This window comes from Euleptes europaea, chromosome 3 (assembly GCF_029931775.1).
Source record: "Euleptes europaea isolate rEulEur1 chromosome 3, rEulEur1.hap1, whole genome shotgun sequence".
Classification (NCBI taxonomy): domain Eukaryota; kingdom Metazoa; phylum Chordata; class Lepidosauria; order Squamata; family Sphaerodactylidae; genus Euleptes; species Euleptes europaea.
In genome coordinates this window covers 66,916,193-66,941,847 of record NC_079314.1, presented here as the reverse complement: position 1 = coordinate 66,941,847, position 25,655 = coordinate 66,916,193, and the positions used below count along the sequence as shown (strand labels likewise).

The 25,655-nt window shown below is 44.1% G+C and overlaps 1 protein-coding gene across 1 annotated transcript in view; it reads right to left on the bottom strand.

Annotated features, from left to right (window-relative positions):
• The window catches only part of ANO6 (anoctamin 6), a 60,414-nt gene that overhangs the window by 23,172 nt on the left and 11,587 nt on the right, over positions 1 to 25,655 (bottom strand). The window contains exons 3-10 of the mRNA XM_056847137.1: positions 24,392 to 24,520; positions 21,373 to 21,438; positions 18,672 to 18,950; positions 11,380 to 11,493; positions 8,862 to 8,977; positions 6,807 to 6,941; positions 3,452 to 3,557; positions 1,430 to 1,490 (exon numbers count right to left, since the gene is read on the bottom strand). Of these exons, the coding sequence (XP_056703115.1) occupies positions 1,430 to 1,490; positions 3,452 to 3,557; positions 6,807 to 6,941; positions 8,862 to 8,977; positions 11,380 to 11,493; positions 18,672 to 18,950; positions 21,373 to 21,438; positions 24,392 to 24,520 (1,006 nt within the window). The remainder of the gene's footprint in view (positions 1 to 1,429; positions 1,491 to 3,451; positions 3,558 to 6,806; positions 6,942 to 8,861; positions 8,978 to 11,379; positions 11,494 to 18,671; positions 18,951 to 21,372; positions 21,439 to 24,391; positions 24,521 to 25,655) is intronic.

Sequence of the window (25,655 nt, the reverse complement as noted above, 5' to 3'; positions counted from 1 at the left end):
TGAATTATATCATGGATAAGATAATGGAATCTGTATAATAGAATATGTTATAAACATAGATACATTTTGAGTAGAATAGAGGTTTTAGAATTAACACATAAAATCTTAAACTATATATATGAGGAACTAAGTCAATGCATAATAGAGACAATATTCAAAATCCTTACTTGGCATGCATAATTAAAATATGGGACTAATATCATAAAGTACTTGCTCCTGAGAACTCTATTGCTGCAGCATTTCTTGGTCAGGAGAGTTTCCCACCAGGAAAGCAAATATAATGTCAGAATAGCTTCATCATGGTTGTTACAGCTACTATGATCTGCAAACGAAGGGTCATTTTTTGGGGAAAGAAGCCTTAGAAAACATTTTCCAGGCTTGAGAAATCCTTGGTTCTTTTATTTCCAACTTATAAATATGTACTGCATTGTAGGTTTTACTAAGGCCAACAGAAGGGCAGATACTGCATTAAAAAAACAGATGCTTGCCCCTGATTTGACAGATAGAAGTATTATCTCAAAACTGTACTCTATGTTAACCAAAAACTATTAATAAGAATAGGGTAACCATTATGAATACATGGGAAAGAGATCTTGGGTTTCTTTTAACTGATAATGACTGGCATGAGGTCTGGACAATGTTAGTATTCACCTCAGAGGCATTAAATATCCAAATTTTATCCTTCAAAATTACGTAGGTCAAGTTGGTATCCTACCAGCACTGTTTCTGTAGAAAGATTCCAAATGTAAACAGGTGGGATCTTTCTATCATTGTTGGCGTCAATGCCCAATCATCCAAGGGTTGTGGAACAAAGTAGTTATGGTGATTCACAAGATCTGTAATGTAAATTTAGAACTAGCTCCCAAATCGTAATTATTGGATTTACCTTCTTGAAAGGATATTGATACTCCAAAGCTTAAACTTATTTCAGCTTTATTGGCAACGGCACGTATGGGTATTGCAGCAAATTGAAAGAAAGATAAACCACCATCTTTAACACTGTGAAAGCTAAAAACATGTGATCTTATGGTTATGGAGAAGATCTCTTTAATGGTTAATCCTATGGATTCAGATTTTAAGTTATCTCACTTTCTGGACAAGTGTATGCCTTTTATTTCTTATTTGGAGAGAATGAAAAGTCATAAAGGGTGGAAAATTCCCTCCAATTATAGGTTTCTTTTTTCATAACTGTTCAATTTATAATCCCTGAAATTGTGTATTTTACTTGCTTGGTCTAATGAGCATAGGATTTGATATTATGTCCAATGTCTCTGTTTTGTTATATGCATTGTGTTTTATTTGAATTTTTACTACTATAAAATAATATTCAAAACAAAACATAGATACATTTTGAAACCAACATCTCTGCTTAGACTTGGATGAATTAAATGAAACTCCATTAATAATTAATGATTAGAAATTAACTTACCCCATACTCCCATAAATACTGCAAACACTAGTGTTCCAAAGCTGTCAAATATACACAGCTTCTGGAAGAGATTAAGAAAAAAAAATGCTTAAAATATAAAGCTGAATTATTTTTCACACTGGAAAAGAACAAACACTTTTATCATTGTTGTATACAACCACACTAATTCCATTAGCACAGCTCAAGCATAGGGGATAAATTGGTTCACTTTAGCAATTTTATGGACTCCGGGGTTCAGACAGCCTGGGCCTGCCACAAGCCTGTTAGGATTATATGGTCTTTTTATATCCTTTAGAAGTAAAACAAACATTTTAATTCATGATTCATAAGTCATACGTATGGAAAGGTCCTGCACGTGTGGGTGTGTTACAAGTTTATACTGGGCCTAAGAAATTTTCCCTTACACCATACAAATGGCATCAGTGGAGCATTTGTTCATTAATTAAAAATATTATCATATACTGCTTTTCTGTCATATACCCAAAGCAGTTTCCAGCTCTACATCTATCATAAACATTCAAACCAACAACAATGAATTCAAACAATCGATAGTTAACTCCCTATACAGCACTTTGGGTTGTGCACTCAGAATTCCTGCACCAAACACAGGGTCAAACCAAAGGTGGGTACCGTCACCTTACAGCACTGATTAGTGGTTGGGATAGTTCTCAACATGGGCTTCCTCTTCCTGTTTTCTTCAAATTGAGCTGATCAGCACATGACACTCACTGATCATCTGCTAGTTAGGGGGTGAAAAGGTGTCATCAGAGAGGTGTGTACAACCTTCTCCTAAATGAGAAGACCTAAAAGGTCCTTTGAGTTTTATCGTGCAAGAAACAGCTTTATATTTCCAGTTATTTCCCCAAGTTTTATAAATCAGAAAAAAGTACCATAAATCAACTCCCTTATTGTAAAAAAAATTACCAAGCGGGCTGTACATAGAACTGAAGAAGGCACAACAACTATTTGAAAGCCTACTGACTATTCCGAGAAGCAATGGTATTTTTGCCATGGGCCTAATAAATAAACAGCTGCCATGTTGTTTTCCCTTTTTCATGTAGCCTCTTAGAGCAGCTACTTGCCCTATTCAGGAAAACAAAAACAGCAACTGGTTATCTGTTTATTTTCCAAACTCTGGGGACTGTTTCAGGTTAGGAATCCCATCTTTCCCTCTGCATCCTCAATACAAATCCCCACCCCACACCCCACACACAGCTGCTATTTAACAATAACTAACACTCAGGAGATCCACATTGTCATTCTAAGCAAAGCCACATCCTTCTAAGCTCACTGATGTCAATAGGCTTAGAAGGGTGTAACTTTGCTTAGGATGATGCTATGGATCTACCAAGTGTTCTTTCACTGCTAGTCACAGCATTCCTAGCAGAGACACAATCTGCCAAACATCCTTTGAGGTCCAGCACCTACAGATTAATTATTCATTCTGAGGACTACTGATGTTTAAAGGAACTTTAATGTTGTTTTGTGAAATCCTGAGCTGGATTCACACATTGTTGGATCATCACATTGTTGGATCATTGCACAATAGCAATCATTTGCAACTGTGTGAATCAGCCTACCCACTTGCAAATGACCACTATAATGCAACAATAGTGCAATATCCAATAATATGTGGAGTCAAGGCCTGGATTCTACTCATGGAGAAAGATCCATTCATATTAATCAGACTACAACCTCACAGCAGTAATGTAATACCCGCCCCCAACACTCTGCCTTTGAAAGAATTAAGAAAAAGAGAAGCAAAGAGGTCTTGCTGCACCTTCAAAACCATCATATTTGTTGTAGCATAAGCTTTTATGAGCTATACCTCATTGTATCTGATGAAATGGTTTTAATCTCCAAAATCTTGTTATAATAAATATGTTGGTCTTGAAGGTGCCACAAAGACATCTTTTTGCTACAATAGGCTGCCTCCACTGTAATATAAGATATAAGACTTAATTCCCTGATGCTCAGAGTTAAAAATGTATTTCCCGCTGCTGTAGGCGTTAAGGTTTTTACCTTGGATGATTCACAGGTGATGCTGAGGTTCCAGTATGTACATTCTTTATCACATTGTGGGCACATGATAATATTGCCGCCTATGTTAGGGTCACATACCTCTTGGCTAAAAACAGAATGCATTTGTCAAATAAATTGTGTAACTCAATGAACAAGTTGCTAAATTCACTGATTTCATAAACCACTATCGTGACCATCTTCTCTTAGATTCCAGTTTACTGAAACTTCCAAGCCAAAACAGATATAATGGAGTGAGTCAACATATACTTATTTATTCATGCATTATGTGCAGATTCACGTAACGTTACCCTGGTGGACTTTTTCTATTAATGGGTCGGGAGATGGTTAAACACTCCTTCACTTGTGGTTTCTCCTCTCCAAATCACATGCCTCCCCCAGTGGCCTTTTTCCCTAGAGGAGAGTTCTAAATGCTTGCTTGGCCTCAGATATATGGGGTTGACTCTAGGCTAAATTTTCTAATGGCTGAATTGAAGTTTCCAATGTCCTCCCTCCCACTGCAGCCAACTGATCTCCACAAAATGCTTCTCCAGGGTGACTGGAGACCCCAAGCAATGGCTTCAAGAGGGGCTGCTGAAGGATGCAAGAATCAGCGTAAATTGCCAGTTTAGTGTAGATCCAACATACAGATTGGAATATATTATCTGCTATTGCTCTTGGGCTGGCATGCTAAAACACCTTAAACATAGCACAAAGCCATTTGTTTCTTCTTTTGAATCAGTGCTTATTTCATTGCCTTTGTCAGAAGTTCTCAGGAAGTTCTGATTCATAAATCAAATAAGTATTTATACTGTGCTATTAGTTTTCACAGCAGAATTCCCCATTGCTTCTAGCTGGGAGTTGGATGCACATTTGCTGATGTCCCTGTGTGCATCTGTATGTCCAGAAAAGAGGATGACTAAAAGTATAAAAAATACTAGGAGGTATGACTAGAGAAAAAATATAAAGCAAAGCAACAAGATATGAGACCAAAAAAGGAGGTTTATGGGCCTGTCTAGAGATGATGGATAAAAAAATCATGTGTCTGCCCTGTTCACATATAAAACAGGAAGTAGGAATCTCTTTTTGCACAAAAGGACACACACAGGTGGGGGACCAACCTCCTTTCTTCTCACACCTTATCTTAAATTGCACTACTGCTTGAAGCACCTTGACCTCTAGCCCAGGACATTTATGGTATCAGAGCTGAGCTGGGAATAAAGTGCTTCAATAATAACACTCCCCCTCCAGTACTATAAATGAACGAGGCAGAGGCATGAATAAATAAGTAAATGTTCACCCCATTACATCTAGTTTCACCCTCAGATACAGTGAGGGGGAAAAGTATTTGATCCCCTGCTAAATTTGCCCATTTGCCCTCTGACGAAGAAATGACCAGTCCATATTTTTAATGGTAGGTTTATTGTAGCTGTGAGAGACAGAATAACAACAGGAAAACCCCCAGAAACCCAGAAGACAAAAGTCAGAGATTGATGTGCATTATAATGAGTGAAATAAGTATTTCATCCCCTATCAACCAGCCAGATTAGGGTTAGGGTTCTGCTGTCGACAGAAGCAATCAATCCATCAGATTCCAATCTAGCCACCATGACCAAGACCAAAGAGCTGTCCAAGGATGTCAGGGACAAGATTGTAGACCTGCACAAGGCTGGACTGGGCTACAAGACTATTGCCAAGCAGCTTGGTGAGAAGGTGACAACCCTAACCCTAACCTTAACTGTCAACCTTCCTGGGTCTGGGGCTTTATGCAAGATCTCATCTCGTGGAGTTGCAATGATCATGAGAACGGTGATGAAGCAGCCCAGCACTACATGGGGGGAACTTGTCAATGATCTCAGGGCAGCTGGGACCATAGTCACCATGAAAACAGTTGGTAACACTCTACGCCGTGAGATCTTGCAGAGCCCGCAAGGTCCCCTTGCTCAAGACAGCACATGTACAGGCCCGTCTGCAGTTTGCCAATGCACATCTGAATGACCCAGAGGAGAACTAGGTGAAAGTGTTGTGGTCAGATGAGACCAAAATCGAGCTCTTTGGCATCAACTCAACTCGCTGTGTTTGGAGGAGGAGGAATGCTGCCTACGACCCCAAGAACACCATCCCCACCGTCAAACATGGAGGGGGACATATTATGCTTTGGGGGTGTCTTTCTGCTAAGGGGACAGGACACCTTCACGGCATCGAAGGGATGATGGACGGGACCGTGTATCGTCAAATCTTGGGTGAGCACCTCCTTCCCTCAGCCAGGGCACTGAAAATGGGTCGAGGATGGGTATTCCAGCATGACAATGATCCAAAACACACGACCAAGGCAACAAAGGAGTGGCTCAAGAAGAAGCACATTAAGGTCCTGGAGTGGCCTAGCCAGTCTCCAGATCTTAATCCCATCAAAAATCTGTGGAGGGAGCTGAAGGTTCGAGTAGCTACACATCAACGTCGAAATCTTACTGACTTGGAGAGGATCAGCAAAGAGGAGTGGGACAAAATACCTCCTGAGATGTGTGCAAACCTGGTGGCCACCTACAAGAAACATCTGACCTCTGTAATTGCCAACAAGGGTTTTGCTACCAAGTACTAAGTCATCTTTCGCAAAGGGATCAAATACTTATTTCACTCATTATAATGCACATCAATCTCTGACTTTTGTCTTCTGGGTTTCTGGGGGTTTTCCTGTTGTTATTCTGTCTCTCACAGCTACAATAGACCTACCATTAAAATTATGGACTGGTTATTTCTTCGCCAGAGGGCAAACGGACAAATTCAGCAGGGGCTCAAATATTTTCCCCCTCACTGTATCTATTCATAGCCTTCCAAAGAATATTAGAAACTTTCAAAAATAACCAGGGTCTGTAAAAAAAAAAAAATACTGTAAAACAACTACTTTAACTCATGAAACTGCCTTACACTGCTTTGATCTTTCAAGGTCAGTATTGTCTGCTTTGACTGACAGCAGCTCCCCAAGGTCTCATGCACAGGTTTTTCACATCACCTACTTCTTGATCCTTTCAGCTGGAGAGGCCAAAGATTGAACCTGGGACCTCCTGCATGCAAAGCAGGGGCTCTTCCAATGAGTCACAGCCCCTCCCAACGGTAAAGCTGGTCTATCCACAGTACTGTAACCTTCATGCTGGGCCATATGCACAGCTCCTAAGCAATTGATTCCAATTGTTTGTACTGTTAAATGTCAGTAGAAAAACAATTAAAGGTGCTCATTAAAAGCAACCATAGAACTTTTTTTTAGGAATATATATATAGTGTAGGATGTGTATATGAACATACATCTATTATGTTACTATTTCTCTTTCACATAACATTAACATGAGATGTTATAGGTTACCTCCAAGTGCAATTGTCCTTTGTAAAATACCCATACAAAAAGCATCCAAGTCCAACCACTGCTGCCAGGAGTAACATTTGAGTATAGAAACCCAGCCAAGCAAAGTAGATTCCAATTTTTTCACCATAGTATTTCCTGTTGATAAAAAAAAACATTTTTTGAAAATACAAAGCAACTGTACTTCCCTGCATCACAAACAGTTGAGGGGGATGGATACCCTTTATGCTGCATGGTAGCAAACTCAAAATATCGTCTACCACCGTCACTGTTGTGCTTCCCATGTTTCACTTCGATTTGTCACGTAGCTGTTAAAGGAACAGGCATTCTGCCTGAAAGGAACCCCGTTCCAGCCTACAATGGCAATCCCACTTGTGCTCATATTTGTACAATGCAATCCTGTAAAAGATATTCTCATTGAGCCCACCGCAGAGGTGAAACACCCTTCTCTCAACTTTTGCTACAGCTTTGGCTTGGCCATCTCCTGGGGACAGCATGTGGCCTCTTTATCTGGAATGAAATCCTGACAGCTGCTGTTAATTAAGTTGATTTTGTTGCAATATAATAGTTCATTCATTCATAGACCTTTATTGGCATAAAAATTATTACAATTGTTACAAAAAGGGATCATAAAACATAAAATCAGTGAAATAAAACAAAGAACAATATAATCAAATATCAGAGCTTGTAAGTTTTTGCACTTTCATCACATCCACTAGAAAATTGGCAACACCCTCAGTGATCTCAGGTACTGAATCATTCAATAAAAATTGACATTTTACTTTATTAGACAGGTGATGTTTTGAATAAAACCAAGTTTTTAACCATTTCCCACGGGATGTTTTGTATAGAGAGCAGTCAAACAGTATGTGTTCAATTGTATCCAGGGAGTTGGAACCACAGGGACAGATCCGTTCCTGTATTGGGATTTGGTGGTACCTTCCATACAGCATCCTTGATGGAAAGGCATTGACCCTAGCAAGAGAGAATGCTCTACGGAGGATAGGGATATCCAGATTGTAAAAGTAGTGGGGGATACTGTCAATTTTATTCATAAGACCCAACATTGCTGAAGAGCAAACATAAGGTTGGATTGGGTGCATCTTTTGAAGCTCCATATCTAAGAGACATTGTTTAATAATTTTAAAAATGTGGGCTTCAGTAGTTGGAGCCAAATCTTCCAAAGAAACTCCGATAGATCTTATTTTGGTCAAAATTATACAATCCCAGGAGGTATTGTGAAGTTCTTTTAACAACAGTGATAAAAGGGAACCACGCTCAGTTCTAAAATATAGTTTGAGCCAATATCGAATAGTTAATAACCAAACCTTGGTTTCACACAAATTTTGGCCTAGTTCAGAGCAAATTGCATGATAAGAAACACATTTAGGGAGATCCAGGATTTGTCTAAAAAAATTTGCTTGAACAGATTCTAAATCACGATTAAAAGCATTGACCCAAATAGGAATACCATACAAAATCTGGGGTAAAATTTTGGAGTTGAATACCTTGACTGCTGCAGGAACAAATTGATTGCCCTTATAGAAGAAGAATGACTTCAGTTGGCTTGAAGAGATTCTCCCTAGTTTGGCAGTCCTATTTCTGTGTACTGCCCATTTAAGGTTATAATTAAAGGTAATACCCAGGTATTTGTAGCTCTTTACCTGTTGAATTTTGGCCTTTCCAATGTGCCAACTAGAGGACGACCAATTCTTTGAGAAAATTAAGACATTAGTCTTGGAGTAGTTAATTTTAAGAAGATTTAGATGACAATATTTCTCAAAGGCCCCTAGATAACGTTTGAGTCCAATTTTAGAAAAGGATAAAATAGCGGTGTCAATATAATAGTTGTAATTTATAAAAATATCATTTTGAACATATTTACACTGTGATGCTAAGACAGAACAAGTTATAAATATTGATTCACTTTGCGTGCCTGCTAATTACTTGATATTAAACGGTTTTGTTTTCCCTGTTTAGAGTTGCTTTCTATCCGTGTAGAAAAAAAGAAGTCACTTAAGCAGCCCTTAAATGCTTTTGATAGCTATCCATACCTACCTGATGAAATGTAAGGGTTGCAATTTGAAAATGTTTCGAGGATGAGCCCATTCTCTGTACAGCAGGTATCGTTCATTGGGGCAGCTGGGATCCTGTGACTGGTGATTGAATCTGGACTGCAAAAGAGAATGTGTTTCTAGTGTGGATCATTAAAGAGACCCATTCTTCTTGGAATTTCAACTCTCCTCTCATTGCTTTGGAACCTACTCATGTTCACACTGTCCTGCTCAAACATTCATCACTGCCCTGGAAGCAACTGCAAAGAGTGCCAAGAAATTACTTAAGGTTGACCTGCTCTACATTTGATATTATCCAATGCAACAAACTGGAACCTTTCCCCATTGATACTAGCCTTGACCTGGATCTCATCAGATCTCAGAAGCTAAGTGGGGTCAGCCCTGGTTAGTACTTGGATGGGAACCACCAAGGAAGTCCAGGATTGCTATGCAGAGTCAAGCAATGGCAAACCACCTCTGAATGTCTCTTGCCTTGAAAAGGGGATCACTGTAAGTTATCTGCGACTTAATGGCAAAAAAAGAGAAAGAGACCTGTACAGACGATCTGTCCCTGTGTTGACTGACGGCATGTGGCGGGAGAGCAGAGCACGAGCACGCTGACCTCACTCCCCACCTCTGCACAATCACTGAGTTGTGCAGACAACTTGGCAATCATAGGGAAGTGGCAGGTAGGGCCAGTGTGCTGGTGCCCTGCTCTTCCTCCATGCACCATAAGCCAAGGCACAGATAGGTCATTTGTATAGGGCTACTGCGGTAATGTTCAACAGCTGTCATATATTATCTGACATCAAGAGGCGGAAGCACATGCAGCCTTTGCGTTGCAAACTGCTGGCTGCCACAGCGCTTGTGAGCTCAATTCAAGGTGCTGGTTTTTACTTTCATGCTCTGCGCAGCCTGAGACTACATCCCTTAGAGTGCCTCTTTCTGTTTCTGCCCTCCTATCACTTTTATTTGTCAAATCAGGTCCTGCTTTAGTTACTATATCTGTTTGCAGACTGTACTTCTGCCATTTAAAACAAATACTTCATAGCTGTGCCCCTGAAGTTACAGAACAGTCTTCTTCTAGAACCGAGGAATTGTTCCTCATTGCACTCATTTTGGAACAGATGTAAAATGTTCCTTTTTCATTTACTTATTAAACTATTTATACTTTACCTTTCTCTTATGGCTTAAACTGGCTTACAGTTCTAAAATAAAACTGTAAATAATACCATCAACCCTCATTAGTCCTCCCTATGAAAACACCTGCAGCTGAAACCCCATGAAAAGCCCTAGCAATTAAAATAGCCTTACAGCATATCCTGAAAACTTCCTAGGACAATGCCACCTTACTTCCCATAGGAAGTCTGTTCCACAAGGTGAGAACTGGCTCTGGTGGGATTCCAGGTAGGCAACTCCAGTTGTCTCCCTAAATAATATACAGCACAACCCTAAGCAAAGTTATGCCCCTGTAACCCCGTTGACCTCAGCTTCTTCACCTTCTGGTGCACACACTGGTTCTTCTCGAGGGATGAGCCCCTTGGGGTGCAATGTCGTTTGTGTGTGTGTGTGTATCTTCTCTCCCTACAGCTCCCAACCCCAATGGCACATAGATTTTTTTTTGCCAGTGGTGGCGCAGTGAGGCCAATGGCTTCAGAGACGTAAGGAGCAAGATTGCATTTCTGAGCAACACAAAGTGAGAATTTCCAGAACAACAGGAAGGTTACAAACTGTGGAATATAATGTCTGAATTTCCCTTCTTTTGTTTCTGACTTAAACAGAAAGATACTCTTTTTGATTCTTCGCTTCATTCACTTAGAAGATTAAAAGTAGGGCCGCATTCATTTTGAATAGTCTTCAATGTTCAGAATCTTTGATTAATTTTCATATCAAGGCTAACGCCTGAAGTAATTAGTGACCTTTGCCTTCCCTAATTTTTTTTACTGATTTTTTCAAGCTCCATAGGAAAAAAATTACAAAGTGAAGATTTTTGAAATTTTATATGTGGAAAAGCTGATCTCATGTGCAGTAACACTGCTTTTGGCATGGACTATTTAATACCTTCCTAGTATCCAGCTGTTTAAGCAACAGCTAGACCATCAGAAAAAAAACTGAGGTTTTAATTAAATTTTTACTTCTAAACTCCACCAATCAAAACAGTTTAAAATATATAGTCCTGTTTCATGTGTTTGGTTCACGTACCACAATGCTGTCATTTTCTTTTCTACATTATACTTCACATTTTGTAAAAAAACAAAGAGAGAGAGAGAGAGAGAGAGAGAGAGAGATTAAGATTCTGGATGGCTTACACAATACATGATACTTTGTTTTTGCCAATTTGTGCACTATAAAGAATAATGTTGCTCCACAACAGTAGGTTGCAACACAGCTGGACACAATCTGGTGCACAGTAAAGGGATGGTTAATATTTTCCTACTGACTTCTATTGGGCCTCCTATATCAAAGTATTAAGGATAATACCTTTAGTTTTCAAAGGGACTGTCTTCAGACATTGGACTTACATCATGGAGTGGAAAGGCTGCTTTGTAGATTCCTGAATCCAGTAACTTGTTGATGCCAAACTTTTTCACATTGTCTTTTACTGCATATTCCCCACGGCAAAGAATAAAGTGAACCTGAAAATTGCCAGAGTTCTTAGTTAAGAACAAAGTTAACCTATAGGAGTTGGATCACAGTAAACTCTGGAGTGAGATGTGATGTGGAAAGGGGGGGGGTTAGAAATATGCACCACACAATCCTAGGCTGACCATCCAGCAGAGACTCTAAATAATTCTTATCTGATAACATTACATTTGCTCATAGTGAGATAATTATTAAGCTAGTGTGTAATTACAACAATAAAAACAATATTGTGAATTAACAACAACAGATGAACACATCCTTCACTTGTATTTTTTTTAATTCCTTCTAGTTTTTAGAGAAAGGCTAGACAATAGATGGACAGTGTTTGCTGAGAAAAACAGTGTTACTTACCTGTAACTGTTGTTCATCTAGTGGTCTTCTGTGCAGGCACACATGGGTACTGCGCACGCGCAGGCCAGCCACGGAGAACTTATGTTGGAAAGCTCTAGAATCTTCGGGCCGCACTTGCCCCTCCCCCGTCCTCGGCTCTTCCCGCCTAAGCGGTCATGTGACAGGGAGGGGCGAGCGGCCGTCCCTCCAGTTCTCCACTTCGCCGCCGCGGAATTGACCTGCAAGAGAGCAACCACAGCGGGGATGGAGGGAGGGATTCGTGCCTGCACAGAAGACCACTAGATGAACAACAGTTACAGGTAAGAAACACTGTTTTTCATCGGCGTGGCTTCTGTGCAGTCCCACATGGAAGAATAGCACGCTAATGAAACACAGGAGGCAGGAGTAAGGTTGCAACTAATAACTTTTAATTTCCCTTACAGAACTGTGGTCAAAACTGCCACCCCCACCGCGGAGTCACCGCGGGTGCCAACGTCCATGGAATAGTGGCAAACAAAGGTGGCTGGGCTGGACCAGGTCGCAGCCCGGCAAATATCCAACAGACTAGTGGATCCCAGGAAAGTGGCAGAGGAGGCCACTGCTCTGGTTGAGTGTGCTCGAAGATTGAGGGGACACTCCTTGCCTGCCGACTGGTAGGCAATAGAGATGGCCTTGGTCACCCATCATGAGATGGTCTGAGGTGAGGCCCTACGTCCCTTTTTTGGGCCAAAGAAACACACAAACAAATTATCCTCCTTACGATATTGTTTTGATCTGTGTAAGTAAAATAAAAGAGCCCGTCTGACATCTAATGTGTGCAGGCATCGTTCTTCGTCCGTCTGTGGATCTGGGAAGAACGTGGGTAAAACTATCTCCTGAGACATGTGGAACATGGAAACCACCTTAGGGAGGAAATCAATACTGGTGCGAAGGACCACCCTGTCACTATGCACCTTAAGGAATGGGGGGTCATGACGTAGAGCAGACAAGTCGCTGACCCTCCTGGCGGAAGTAATGGCTACCAGAAATGCCACTTTATAGCTAAGATAATACAGTGGGCAAAATGCTAACGGCTCGAACAGTTTTGTCATCAGTTGGGCCAACACCCTTGTAAGGTTCCATTGTGGCAAGGGCGCCCTCACAGGGGGAAAAGTATTATTGAGACCTTTTAAAAACCGTTTACATAACGGCTGCGAGAAGAGGGACCGACCTCTCACTCCATCATGCAAAGACGAAATGGCCGCCAAGAGTACCTTCACGGACGAATTCACCAGTCCCCTTCCTTTCAGGGATAAGAGATACTCTAGTACCCTGGCCAGGGGACACGAGTTTGGACTTAAGCCCTTCTCTGTTGCCCAGAGTTCGAACTCCCTCCACTTACTACTATAAGAACACCTGGTAGAAGGCTTTCTAGCTGCCACAATTACCTCTGCCACCTCCCTGGGGATGTCCCCCATCATTGGATCAGCCATGCTGTAAGGTGGAGAGTAGCAGGATCGTGATGCCACACCTCCCCTATTGAAATAATGTCCGGGGTTATCAGGAGTTCCCAGAACCACCCCTGTGCCAGTTTCCAGAGTAGGGGAAACACGGCCTCTTTGGCCAAAAAGGGGCTACCAAGATCACCTGGGCCTCCTCTGCAGCTATCTTGCCCACCACCCTGTGCACTAAGGGAAGCGGGGGAAAGGCGTACATCAATCGCCCGGTCCATGGGATCTGAAACGCGTCCCCTATTGACTTCAGGTCCCTTGCGGCCCTTGAGCAAAAGGCGGGGCATTTTGTGTTGTCCCCTGTAGCAAATAAATCTACCGCAGGGGCGCCCCAGCGATCCCACAGTTGAGCCAAAATGTTGTCATTTAAAGACCACTCGTGTTGCCAATCGGAATCTCTGCTGAGGGCATCGGCCACAACATTTGACTGCCCTGCAATGTGAATGGCTGTGAGGTCGACATGGTGTTGGACGGCCCACTCCCAAATGAGGAGGGCCTCCTCGCAGAGTTGTTGCGATCCTGTACCACCCTGTTTGTTTATGTAGTACTTCGCGACCACGCTGTCTGTTGCGATCAGGATCCTTTTGTCCTGAAGAGTCCCTACGAAAGAAATCAGAGCGTAACTTATAGCCCTGAGCTCGAGGAGATTAATGTGCAATTGTGACTCCTCCAAGGACCACCTCCCTCTTGTCTGTAGGTGACCACAATGCGCCCCCCATCCCGTTAGGGAAGCGTCTGTGAATAACTGGATGTCATGTGATGGCACCCCGAATGGTACTCCTATCAGGAGATTGCATTCCTGACCCCACCAGTTGAGGGATCGATGTACTCCTCTAGGGACAGAGAGCATCTTCCCCTGACGATCTACATTTGGACGGAAGTGCTGAAGAAACCACGATTGGAGAGGTTTCATTCTGAGCCTGGCCAGGGGAACCACCGCTGTGGTGGAGGCCATGAGGCCCAAAAGTTTCTGTATGCGTACCGCTTTCTGAAAATGGTTTCTCTGGAAAGCTTCCACCATGGATTGAATTGCCCTCACTCTCTGAAGGGGGGGGGGAATAGCCTGGCCCGTTGAGCATCCAACATCGCCCCAATGAACTCGATGCTCTGAGTGGGCTCAAGTCTAGATTTGGTCTCATTGACAATGAGACCCAACCTGTTTAGGAGACGCAAGATAACCTGTACACTCTCCCTAACCTCGCTGGGGGAAGAGCCGACCACCAGCCAGTCATCGAGGTAGGGAAAAATAATAATGCCTTGAGTAGCCAAATGACCTATCACCTCCCCCACTCACTTTGTGAATACTCGGGGAGCAGTAGCTAGTCCGAAGGGGAGGATGTTGTACTAAAAATGGTCACCCTCACAGGAGAAGCAGAGAAATTTCCTGCAAGATTTGTGAATGGCTATTTGAAAATAGGCATCTTTGAGATCCAAGGCTGCAAAGAATGCCCCTGCAACCAACAAAGTCCCCACCTCTTGGATGGACACCATCCTGAAGGGTCTAACATGGATGAATTTGTTCAATTCCCGGAGATCCAGAATGGGTCTCTTGCCACCACCCTTCTTATCCACCAGGAAATAGGGTGAATAGAACCTGGATCTGATCTGATCCTTAGGAACCTGGCTGATCACACCCTTCTGAAGCAGTTCTGCGATCTCATCCCGTAACATGGGGAGAACCTGAGAATCTCTTAAGGGAGGACTCAAGAAAGGAGGACAATCCAGCCATTCCAAAAAATAACCATGTTTTATTATGGATAACACCCATTGGTCTACTGAAATGAAGGCCCATTCAGAATGGAATGCAGACAACCTGTCCAGGAAACATAGGGCAGGTAAACCAGAAACAGGAACAGTTAGTCATTGCGAGCCCTTCTTTGGGTTCGGTCTGCCTTGTGGAGACCTATCACCCCTCTTTCCCCTATTCTTGGGGGGAAACCTCCTCTGGTCAGGTGGATTGAAGGGCTGTCGGGTTTGCCCCGAATATTGGTAAGGAGTGAAACGATACCCTCTATTATAGAAGGGGGGATTCTGTCTGGGTCTATACTTGGAGCGGAAGGATGAAATTGAAGGCCCAGGTGCTGTAATGCCTAATGATTTGGCGACAGCCCGATCCTTTTTGTACTTGTGAAGGTATTCATCAGAAGCTTGGTTAAAGAGGGCTCGTTCATCGAACGGCATGTCCTCCAATCTATTTTTGGCTTCCTGCGGCAAATTAGAAGAACAGAGCCAAGAAATGGACACCATGGTCTTACTGGCGACATCGGCAGTGTGCCTGGCCGCATAAAGTTGATGACAGCCTACCGACAGCCCTCCGATTGCATGGCTTTGGCTATCTTTATCGTTTCCTCCGCCACGTCAGGGAATAAGTCAGTGATGTGTTCCCAAAGTAACATTTGGTAACGTCCCATCAACGCACTGTGGTTGGCTACCCTTAAACCTAGGGAACCTGCAGAGTAAAGCCTGCGACCCAGGAGATCGAGCTTCCTACCTTCCTTGTCGGAAGAAGAGGAATGAGAGCCGGCTTTCCCCCTAGCTGGGAGAGTATCCACCACCAGAGAACTACTTTGGGGGTGCTGGTATAGGCATGGGAATTCACCTTCCTGTACCCTATAAAGATTATCCACCTTCCTGGGGATTAACGGATAAGAAGCTGGTTTAGCCCAGTTAGTAAGGGCAATTCCTCTGACGCCCTTCACCATGGGGATAGCACCTGGTTCGGACTTGGGGGAGTATAGGATATCCATTATGGGATCCTCTTCCCTGGATTGTGCGGGATCAACCTTAACCCCAAGGGCTTTGGCCATTCTAGCCAACTGGTCATTATAGCCCCTAATATCCTCCGAAGGGGAGATAGGGAATGGATCGACCACCACGTCATCAGGTGAGGTCCAAGATGAAGTTTCAGAACCCCTATGGGAAAATCTAGTTTCCTCGTCAGAGTCCGAGGGGTCTGACTGGAAGACCTGCCTCATCGTGCGGGCAGCATCTCTCGACGTCGAAGCCTGCGACGTTGATGCCCTCACTTTGCTGTCTCTCGGTGATCTGGAACGGCACCTCGATGTCGAGGCCCGCCGTGGTGAATTGGGTTGAGTTCCTCGGTGCCGATGGTCCTCTCGACGCCCACCAGATGAATGAGATCGGTGCCGATCTGGGCTCCTTCGGGATCTCTAGGTGAGTCACGACCGCGAGGTGAATCCCGTCGTCTGCTATCTCTTTGACGAGGAGGTGGAGAGCGGCAGCAGGAGCAGCTGCCCTTTTGATCCCAATACCGACAGGATCGGTAACACTCGCTGCGGTGCGACTCGGCAGAATGGCGTGAGCGCAGGTCGGAGTCAGAATGGAAATCCGGGATCACTATCACATCATGATCCGATGGGGAAAACTACATCTGCTCCTCACGGGGAGACCTCTTCCGCTTGGGGGAGCTGGAATGTCTCCGTTCCCTGGAGTCTTTCCCTCGTGATGGAGCGCGGCTGCGGCGTCCCTGAGAGGAAGCTGGCGAAGGAAGGAGAGACTCGCCAGACCTGATGGAGCGGCGATGACGCTCGTTGGAACCGCACTGCTGGGTCAAGGAAGGGGATCGCCGTATATCCTTAAGAGAGGTTGACGAAGAAGTCTTTGGTGCCGATCCGGTCTTCTCCAAACCCTCTCTAGGAGTCGTAATGGTCCTCGGTGCCGAGTCCTCCTTAGGAGTCGAGGGATGTCCCGGCACCGATCCCTTCAACATAGAGCTCTTTGGTGGTGTCGAGCCCCTCCTCGACGTTGACCGACGCTGGCTGCTCGGTTCTTTGTCGCGACGGGGAGATTTCTCAGGGGCCCCTGTAGTAGACGATGCCATCTTTTTGGAGCTAGTAGAGGCGTCCACCTTTTTCTTTTTCTTAGAGGATGAAGAAGGGGATTTTTTGGCGGGAGCAAGGGATTGCTCGTAGAGATAAGCTTTAAGTTTCAGGGCCCTGTCCTGGCAGGAGCGGTGGGTAAGCGAGCTGCAATGTCTGCAGGACGCGGTGATATGACCCTCCCCCAGGCAATAGATGCACTCGTCGTGCTCGTCTAATTGCGACATTTTATAGCCGCACGAGGAACATTTTTTGAAAAGGGCCATCATATCTTCCATATGACGACTTAAAAATAGGAGCTCACCAGAAAATGTTCTGTCTCACGCGGCGGCGAAGAAAGAATTGGAGGGACGGCCGCTCGCCCCTCCCCGTCACATGACCGCTTAGGCGGGAAGATCTGAGGACGGGGGAGGGGCAAGAGCGGCCCGAAGATTCTAGAGCTTTCCAGCATAAGTTATCCGCGGCTGGCCTGCGCATGCACAGTACCCATGTGGGACCGCACAGAAGCCACGCCGATGAACATAGGAACCAGAAATTACCAGCCGGTTGCAAAGAATGTAAAATGCATTCAGCATTCTGCCCTTCTGTTGCTTCATTCTCCCTACCTCACAAAGAATTAAATTACCGTATTTTTCGCTCCATAGGACACACCGCTCCATAAGACGCACCTCGTTTTTAGAGGAGGAAAACAAGAAAAAATCTTGTTTTCCTCCTCTAAAAACTTGTCTTATGGAGCGAATGCCGGCTGGGCACGTGTGCGTTGGGATGGCCAGCTGGGAGGCGGGCGGGGCACACAGAGCCGGCTGGGCGCAATGGAACGGGGCGCACAGAGCCGGTTCGCGTCATTGCAGTGTGCCCAGCCAGCTCTGTGCGCGCATTCGCTCCATAAGACACAGAGACATTTCCCCTCACTTTTGAGGAGAAAAAAAGTGCATCTTATGGAGCGAAAAATACGGTATGTAAGATGCCTTGGAAGCTTTGATTTATGCAGAAGGATATACATTTTAAACAAATGTGTAAATATTAAAGGCTGAAGAGTCTTCCTATCCTATCCTTCTTCCATGAAGTTCAGAGAAGGCTACATAGTCCCTCCATTTTTCCTCATAGCAACCATGTGAAGTAGGTCAGGTTCACAGACAGTGACTAGCCTAAGGTCATTTTGTGAGCCCCAGATAGGTGGGAATTTAAACCTGAGGCTCTAATCTAATACTTTAACCAGTATACTACATCTGTGATCTTAAATGCTAGAAAATGGGCCTCAGAGAAAAAGTTGTCAAAGCCAATATCGTGACCTCATAGTCCACACATTACATTTGCTCTTCCTTAGCAAAGGCCAGGAAAAGCTGTACGAATAAAATAATAATACCTGAACCAACCACAAGTGATAGTTAGCTGTCTAGTGTATGTATCCATCAGCATATTTTTGACACTGATTATTTTGATGCTCAAAATAACAGAGATTAATGCATTGCCTGAGGAAGTGATCCTAATATGAATATTATTGAGACTTACTATCCGACTTCTTGTTGCTGGGCTGAAGAATGTTCTTTTGTCCTGAATGTAAAAGTCTGACAAACGGTCGTTTTCAAATGGAGCCGTAAAAAACTCCTTCTCTGGTTTGATGATTTTTTCATCCACACGAAAGAATCTAGTAATCCAGCTAAATGGGGAGTCATGGGCTTTCAGGTCATTGGGCTGCAGGGGCAGATGGATGTGCATAATCTCTGCATACGCGCACAGCACTTCCCAAGGTGCATGCACTTTTACGAAGATTATCTTTTCATCTAAGACCTACAACGAAAAGGTATTAATATATGGAAATATACTGAAGCAGACTTTTCATAACATTTTTAAAGTCATAAAACTATCTTATCTCTTAAATAACAATAAATCACCTAAAAGGGCATACTGGGGAACAATCCACTAGTAAGTTCTCTTGAATAAAAATATAACACCTAAAAGGGCATAGCGGGGGGAAATCCACCAGTGAGTTATCTTGCACAAGCTCTATTGATTGCCATGGTACAAAAGCAGTACCATCAGCAGACTAAGAGCTCCCATTGTTTCAGGGGGGAAGAGGGACTCAGCACCCTTAATGGAAGGCATCACGAAGAAGGAAAATAGAGGCTTCACCATCACTTCAGCATCCTGCAGGTGCCCAGGCTGCTGAGTGGGAAGTAGGAAGGGGCCATGGCTCAGTGGAAGAGCATCTGCTTGGCATGCAGAAGGCCCCAGGTTCAATCCTCAGTCTCTCCAATGAAAAGGATCGACTAGGAGGTGATGTGAAAGACCTTGGCCTGAGACCCTGAGGAGCCACTGTCAGTCTGAGTAGACAGTGCTGACTTTGATGCTCCAATGAGTTTGATCAAGTATAAGACTGAAATGATATCAGTGGCTCATGCCAGGTGCTGCTACCTGGCATGAGCCAGCTGTCAGCTTGCACAGCCCCTGTGCTTTTATGACTGTTTCATGATGCTCTCCTGTAAGGGCGATGAGCCTCTTCCCACTCCTGAAGCAGGCTTCAGTAGAGTAAACTGACAGACTGATAGTGAGCCACTGCGTGTGCCAGTGCTGGAAAGGCAATGATTAATTTCTAAGGTTCAAATTACACGTTATGGCTTTTAACAAGTCAGGTCCCGGTTCCACTGACCCAAACCATGTTCCCTGCAGTCATGCAGGTGCTGCAGGGAACTGCTTTTAAAGGGCCACGTGGACCCAATTATGTTCAGAACCACAATGTGGAGGTAGGACAGGCTCCTGCTTCTCCCTCTCACAATTTTCCTGAATCACAGCCATTTTGGAGCCGCACGGGAGAACCCAGACCCAAATCGTTAAAAGTCATAACATCGAGTTTGAGTCTTAGTAAGGAGTTGCCAGGATGACATCTAGGTTGGAAACATCTTTGTGACATGGAAGCCCTTCTCTTCAGTCTTAGCTGAGAGTGACCCATTTGTGAAGACTCGTTGGTGACAGAAGGCTTCATAACTGGACACACTCAGAAGCGTATTATTATTTCAAGATTTAAGGCTAAACCCTGGCTGAAGTAGAAAAAAGAGACAAGTTTTCCCTGGAGAGAGGCATATGTTAAAGGGTCAACTATAGTCTTGTTTCAAGGATGATTAATCTGCCAAGCATGTTACAGAGTCATGTAAAATAATAACAACAAAACTAAATGAGATTATAAATTGACCTCTGCAAACAAGACTGCTGTTTTGAAAATTTTTCAAATAACCAATGTTGCCCATTGATAAAACCAGCATAAAAATGACATTCTGTATGGTTACAAATATAACTCAATTGGATCTCAAGCCCGATTTGTACTGGATTTTTTTCACTAGAGAGGGCTGATTTGAGCACAGGTAATATGCAGCTGACCTTCATCGTTCACAGAATAAAACAGCCTGTAGAATTGGCGCAGATACTCTAAATTGTGCCAGTTTGATAAGGGAGATTTTCTCTCTCTCTGGAACTCGCTGCACTTCAATAATAAGGGTGGGTGGATGTCAAAAAGCAGGCATGATTCTCGTGAGTAAATAAGGCGCTGTGCAATTTCCAACAGGGATTTAAAAGAAAGTAAAAAGATAAAAAGACATTGGAGGCTTATGGAAGCCTAACAGCGCATTCCTGAGCCACGCTGGCGGCTCACAGCGCCAATGTCCAGGCAGCGTACGCCGGCGTTTGTGGCCCCAGTGCCGGCGAGCAGGCCCAGACACCGGTCGCTGGCCTCGCAGCACTGGGCCCAGCCTCCAAAGGCCGCCGTGGGGTCCCAGGGAGTCCCGGCGCCGGCTGGGGGGCGGGGCCGCCATTAGGCAGCCTCCCAAGCTGTTACGGCTTGGGAACCCCCCTTTTTTTGGCCGAGATTTATGCCACCTTTATGCGGCACTCAGGAATGCACTGTAACCGTGCCAAATGATCTTAGTGAAAAAGTGCAGTCAGCCTACAACAGCAGGCACAGAATGAGCTTCTTAAATTGGGTACCTGCTAATTCTACTCTCTGCACTGGAAGGCACAGATGACCAGATTCTATACTAAGAGCAATACATATCTACACGATTTCAGCTAAAATTAAATTAATCTGCCCTTCAGTTGAAACACTTTGTGTGGGCTACAGTGTGACACAGAGGTCTTATGATTCAGCATTCCCTTTCAGGTAAGTTGAAGCAACTCCACTTTTTAACCACTTTTAAAAACATATAAAGGGAATTGCACTCACCGACCTTGTTGCTTCCAGCTGCAAACCACGGGTTATCAAGTTAGACTCATACACTTCTCTTTTCCTCTGTTAAAATTGATTGAAAAAATAGTAAACCCCTGATTATTCACACTCTTTAACAGCAATGCACGTTAGTTGAAGCCATAGATCTTCCAGCAAAAATAAATAATGAAAAATTGTCTTTATTTATTGGTTGAGACTACTTCATATGTTTTTGGATCACAAATCGTTGTGAAAATGTGCTAATAAAATATTTTATGTGCAAACAAATAGCAATGTAAAGCAGGAACACAACAAAATATTTAAAAATATGTCCACTACACACAGGAAACTAAGATTAGACCCGTGTTGGCGAACCTATGGCATGCGTGCCATAAGCGGCACGCCGAGCCCTCTCTGTGGGCACGCGCAGAGCCGTCGCGTCTGCCCCCTCCTGCGCCCCTCCTCCACCCCTCCTCGCGGCCTCGATGCAAGTTTCCGCCGCACCGCAGCCACCTTTTCATGGGGCGGGGGCGGAGGCGAGGCGGCAGGCGTAGCGGTGCGGCTGGCCGGGTAGCTGCTGGCCCGTGACGGCAGCTTCCTGGTGCGCAAGAGCGTGGCCGGCGCCTTCGCCTTCTGCCTGCTGTGAGTGGCCCTGGCCCCTTGGAGGCTGAGGGAAGAGGGCTTTCTCTCCCCCCCCCGGTAGGCTGCTCTGTGATCGGCGGCAGCGAGTTGGGAATCACTCCCCCCTTTCCCTCCCCTCCCCTCGGAGCCCCCCTGAGTCGGGAGCTGCTACCGAGTGTGCTTCTCCGCTCGGCACCAGTCCCGCTCCGCACACCCAGGCCAATGGATACCGTATGCAGAAGGGCGACGGCAGAGCTCCAGAGCTGATTTCCACCTCCTCGTCCATCCCGGGGTTTGCATTTTGCTGCAGGCGGCGGAGGGGAGCCAGGGGAGCCGGACCGGAGGAACGGAATGGGAAAGCCCCCCCCCCACTTTTGCAAACTTGCTGCCCTTTGCACCCTCACGGCTTTTGCTGCTGGTGTGGGAAGCGCGCGAGCTTGTCCCCCCTTACCCGGGGTGCGATGCAAAGGCGCCTCTTTCTCTGCAACACGGGAGGCTTTTTTGTGTGTGTTTGTGTCTTTGCATCGTTGGGGGCGAGTTGCAAACGTTCACCTTGTGGGTTTTCATGCAAGCCTGTGGACAACTCGACCTTTCCTCAGGGTGTGTGTGTGTGTCTCTCTCTCCCCCCCCCCATACACCCCGTTGCTGGGGCAAGCTGGCCCCTCGCACATTTTCCCCATCCAGATTCTCAAAACTCTGCATGGGGGGTAATTGGCCATTTGTGAATGGGAGGTTTTGCCTTGGATTTGCCACTCAGATGCACATTTCCCCCATCCAGATTCTCAAAACTCTGCATGGGGGGTTATTGGCCATTTATTAATGGGAGGTTTTGCCTTGGATTTGCCACTCAGAATTCCTTAAAAGTGTGGAATTCTCTGCCAAATATTTTTAAGTCAATGAAAGCACTTGGAATTGCTTTCCTCACTTTGTTTGGATCATCTTATGCTTGTGAGCAGCTATTTTCAGCTTTGAATTATATCAAATCTGACACCAGAAACAACTAACAGATGACCTGAGTGCTGCATGTGTTGCTCTCAAATTTACAAAGTATGAGCCAAGGGTAGACAAATTATCAGCATGCACACAACAGCAAAAATCACATTAATTGTTCAAAAGCATGTCTTTTGATAAAAAGTTGTTTGTATCATTGAAAGTTCTGTTATTGTGTTTTTCTTTTAAGGCAAAAGATGTTAACGTATGAGTTGTTTTTTCTAAACTAAAACCTCAGTATTCAGGTTAAATTGCCGCATTGGCACTCGGTGATAAATAAGTGGGTTTGGGGTTGTAGTTTGGGCACTCGGTCTTTAAAAGGTTCGCCATCACTGGATTAGACTAACAAGAAGGCAAACATGAATTTCAGGAGCTTTTAAGTTGTTGTAATCATGCATACTGGAAGCCCCCCACAACTCTACATATCAGAAGCGCATGCTAAAAGTGAACCTCCCAATATATGTGGCCATTATTTTGTCTTCCTTGCAGGATTCTGGTATGCGTATACTTAGGCTGAAAGTATGTATGTTGCCCACAAAATAGTGATTGCATGTGTGGGAGGATCACATGTAGCACATTTACCCATAAGCATGAGTGAAAAGGGCTCAGGTAATACACCCCTTATTATCAAAGGCTAAGAGCAAGTTACAGCATACATAGAGTAGAAAAAAATTCATAAAGAAGAAATGCAAATGGGTGAGATCAACAACAGGTGCATTCTTCGTAGTGGTCCCCAACCTTGTGGAATGGCCTGCCAGAGGAGGACTCCCATGTTTCTGGCATTCTGTAAAACAGAATAGAGCGGGGGGCGCATTTTTATACAGGTAATAGGGCTATATTAGAATGGTGTACAAGTGTACACATTCTTTCTGCCATGCAAAGTCTCTATGTGTAGAGGTTCTGCTTGGGGAGGGAGGAGAGATTCAAATGTGTATTCTGAAGAGGTGTGGTTTCCAGGACTACATCTATCATGTGACTCTACATCCTGTGATTCTTCTGAATGTGTAGATTGTTTCTAGTACTCAGGAAAGTAAAATAGGAAGAAGAAACAGTGTTGTGGTTTAGACAGTTATGCAGATCTTATAACACGCAAAGCTTCCTGCTGCTATCTTTAGCCTTAATTGTCTCTGTGCAGCCTGTGCTAAGAAAAGAAACCAAGCATGCCAGCCCCAAATATATTTTAACACAATATCTTTTAACTTCAAGTGAACGAATGAGCAAAGGAAGAGAACAGCAAGTCCTGTTTTCAATGGAGATGATATACATGATGACTCAGCTTATACATTTTTAAAACAATAAGCACATCCTGGAAGCTGTGAGACGTTTTGACTGAGAGATTTTAAAAAGCACTGAAAACAGAACCTTGGAAACACGCCCAAAGCAAAGCCTCGATCAATGGCCACATAAAACAGAAGGCAATTCATACCTTTTGCTTTTTATTAAAGCTCCTCTTTCGATTTTCCTTTCTGCTCTCATCTTCATACACTAAAACAAAATCAATTCTTCTCTGGCCATCATTAAAGTATAAGGATTCATGGTTCTGGTTAAACTCTGCCTGTAAAAAAAGCATAGTATCTTCAACATAATATCTGTCCATCATTTTTTTGTCTGTCATAAATAAATTCCATGGAACTATCACATTCAGTACTAGCAACACAACTAAAATGAACAGTTAATGAAATAACATATAGATAGTGGATAAGGTCAGGACAAAAGGAGTAAAATATTTAAGAGAAAAATAGAGTACACTGTACACATCCATCCCACACATAGCAGAATAACAGTACAATACTTAACGGAGTTACACTCTTCTAAGCCCACTGAACTGAATAGACTTAGAAGGGTGTAACTCAGTTTACCATGGAACTGCAAATATTGCACTAAGCTAATGAACTATATAAATCTGTCATTATAGATCTTGGGAACAAATACAGTGAGGGGAAAAAGTATTTGATCCCCTGCTGAATTTGCCTGTTTGCCCTCTGACGAAGAAATGACCAGTCCATAATTTTAATGGTAGGTTTATTGTAGCTGTGAGAGACAGAATAACAACAGGAAAACCCCCAGAAACCCAGAAGACAAAAGTCAGAGATTGATGTGCATTATAATGAGTGAAATAAATATTTGATCCCTTTGCAAAAGATGACTTAGTACTTGGTGGCAAAACCCTTGTTGGCAATTACAGAGTTCAGACGTTTCTTGTAGGTGGCCAGCAGGTTTGCACACATCTCAGGAGGTATTTTGTCCCACTCCTCTTTGCAGATCCTCTCCAAGTCAGTAAGATTTCGAGGCTGATGTGTAGCTACTCGAACCTTCAGCTCCCTTCACAGATTTTCGATGGGATTAAGGTCTGGAGACTGGCTAGGCCACTCCAGGACCTTAATGTGCTTCTTCTTGAGCCACTCCTTTGCTGCCTTGGCCGTGTGTCATGCTGGTCATTGTCATGTTGGTCACTGTCATGCTGGTCATTGTCATGCTGGAATACCCATCCTCGACCCATTTTCAATGCCCTGGCTGAGGGAAGGAGGTGCTCACCCAAGATTTGACGATACATGGTCCCGTCCATCGTCCCTTCGATGCCGTGAAGGTGTCCTGTCCCCATAGCAGAAAAACAACCCCAAAGCATAATATGTCCCCCTCCATGTTTGACGGTGGGGATGGTGTTCTTGGGGTCATAGGCAGCATTCCTC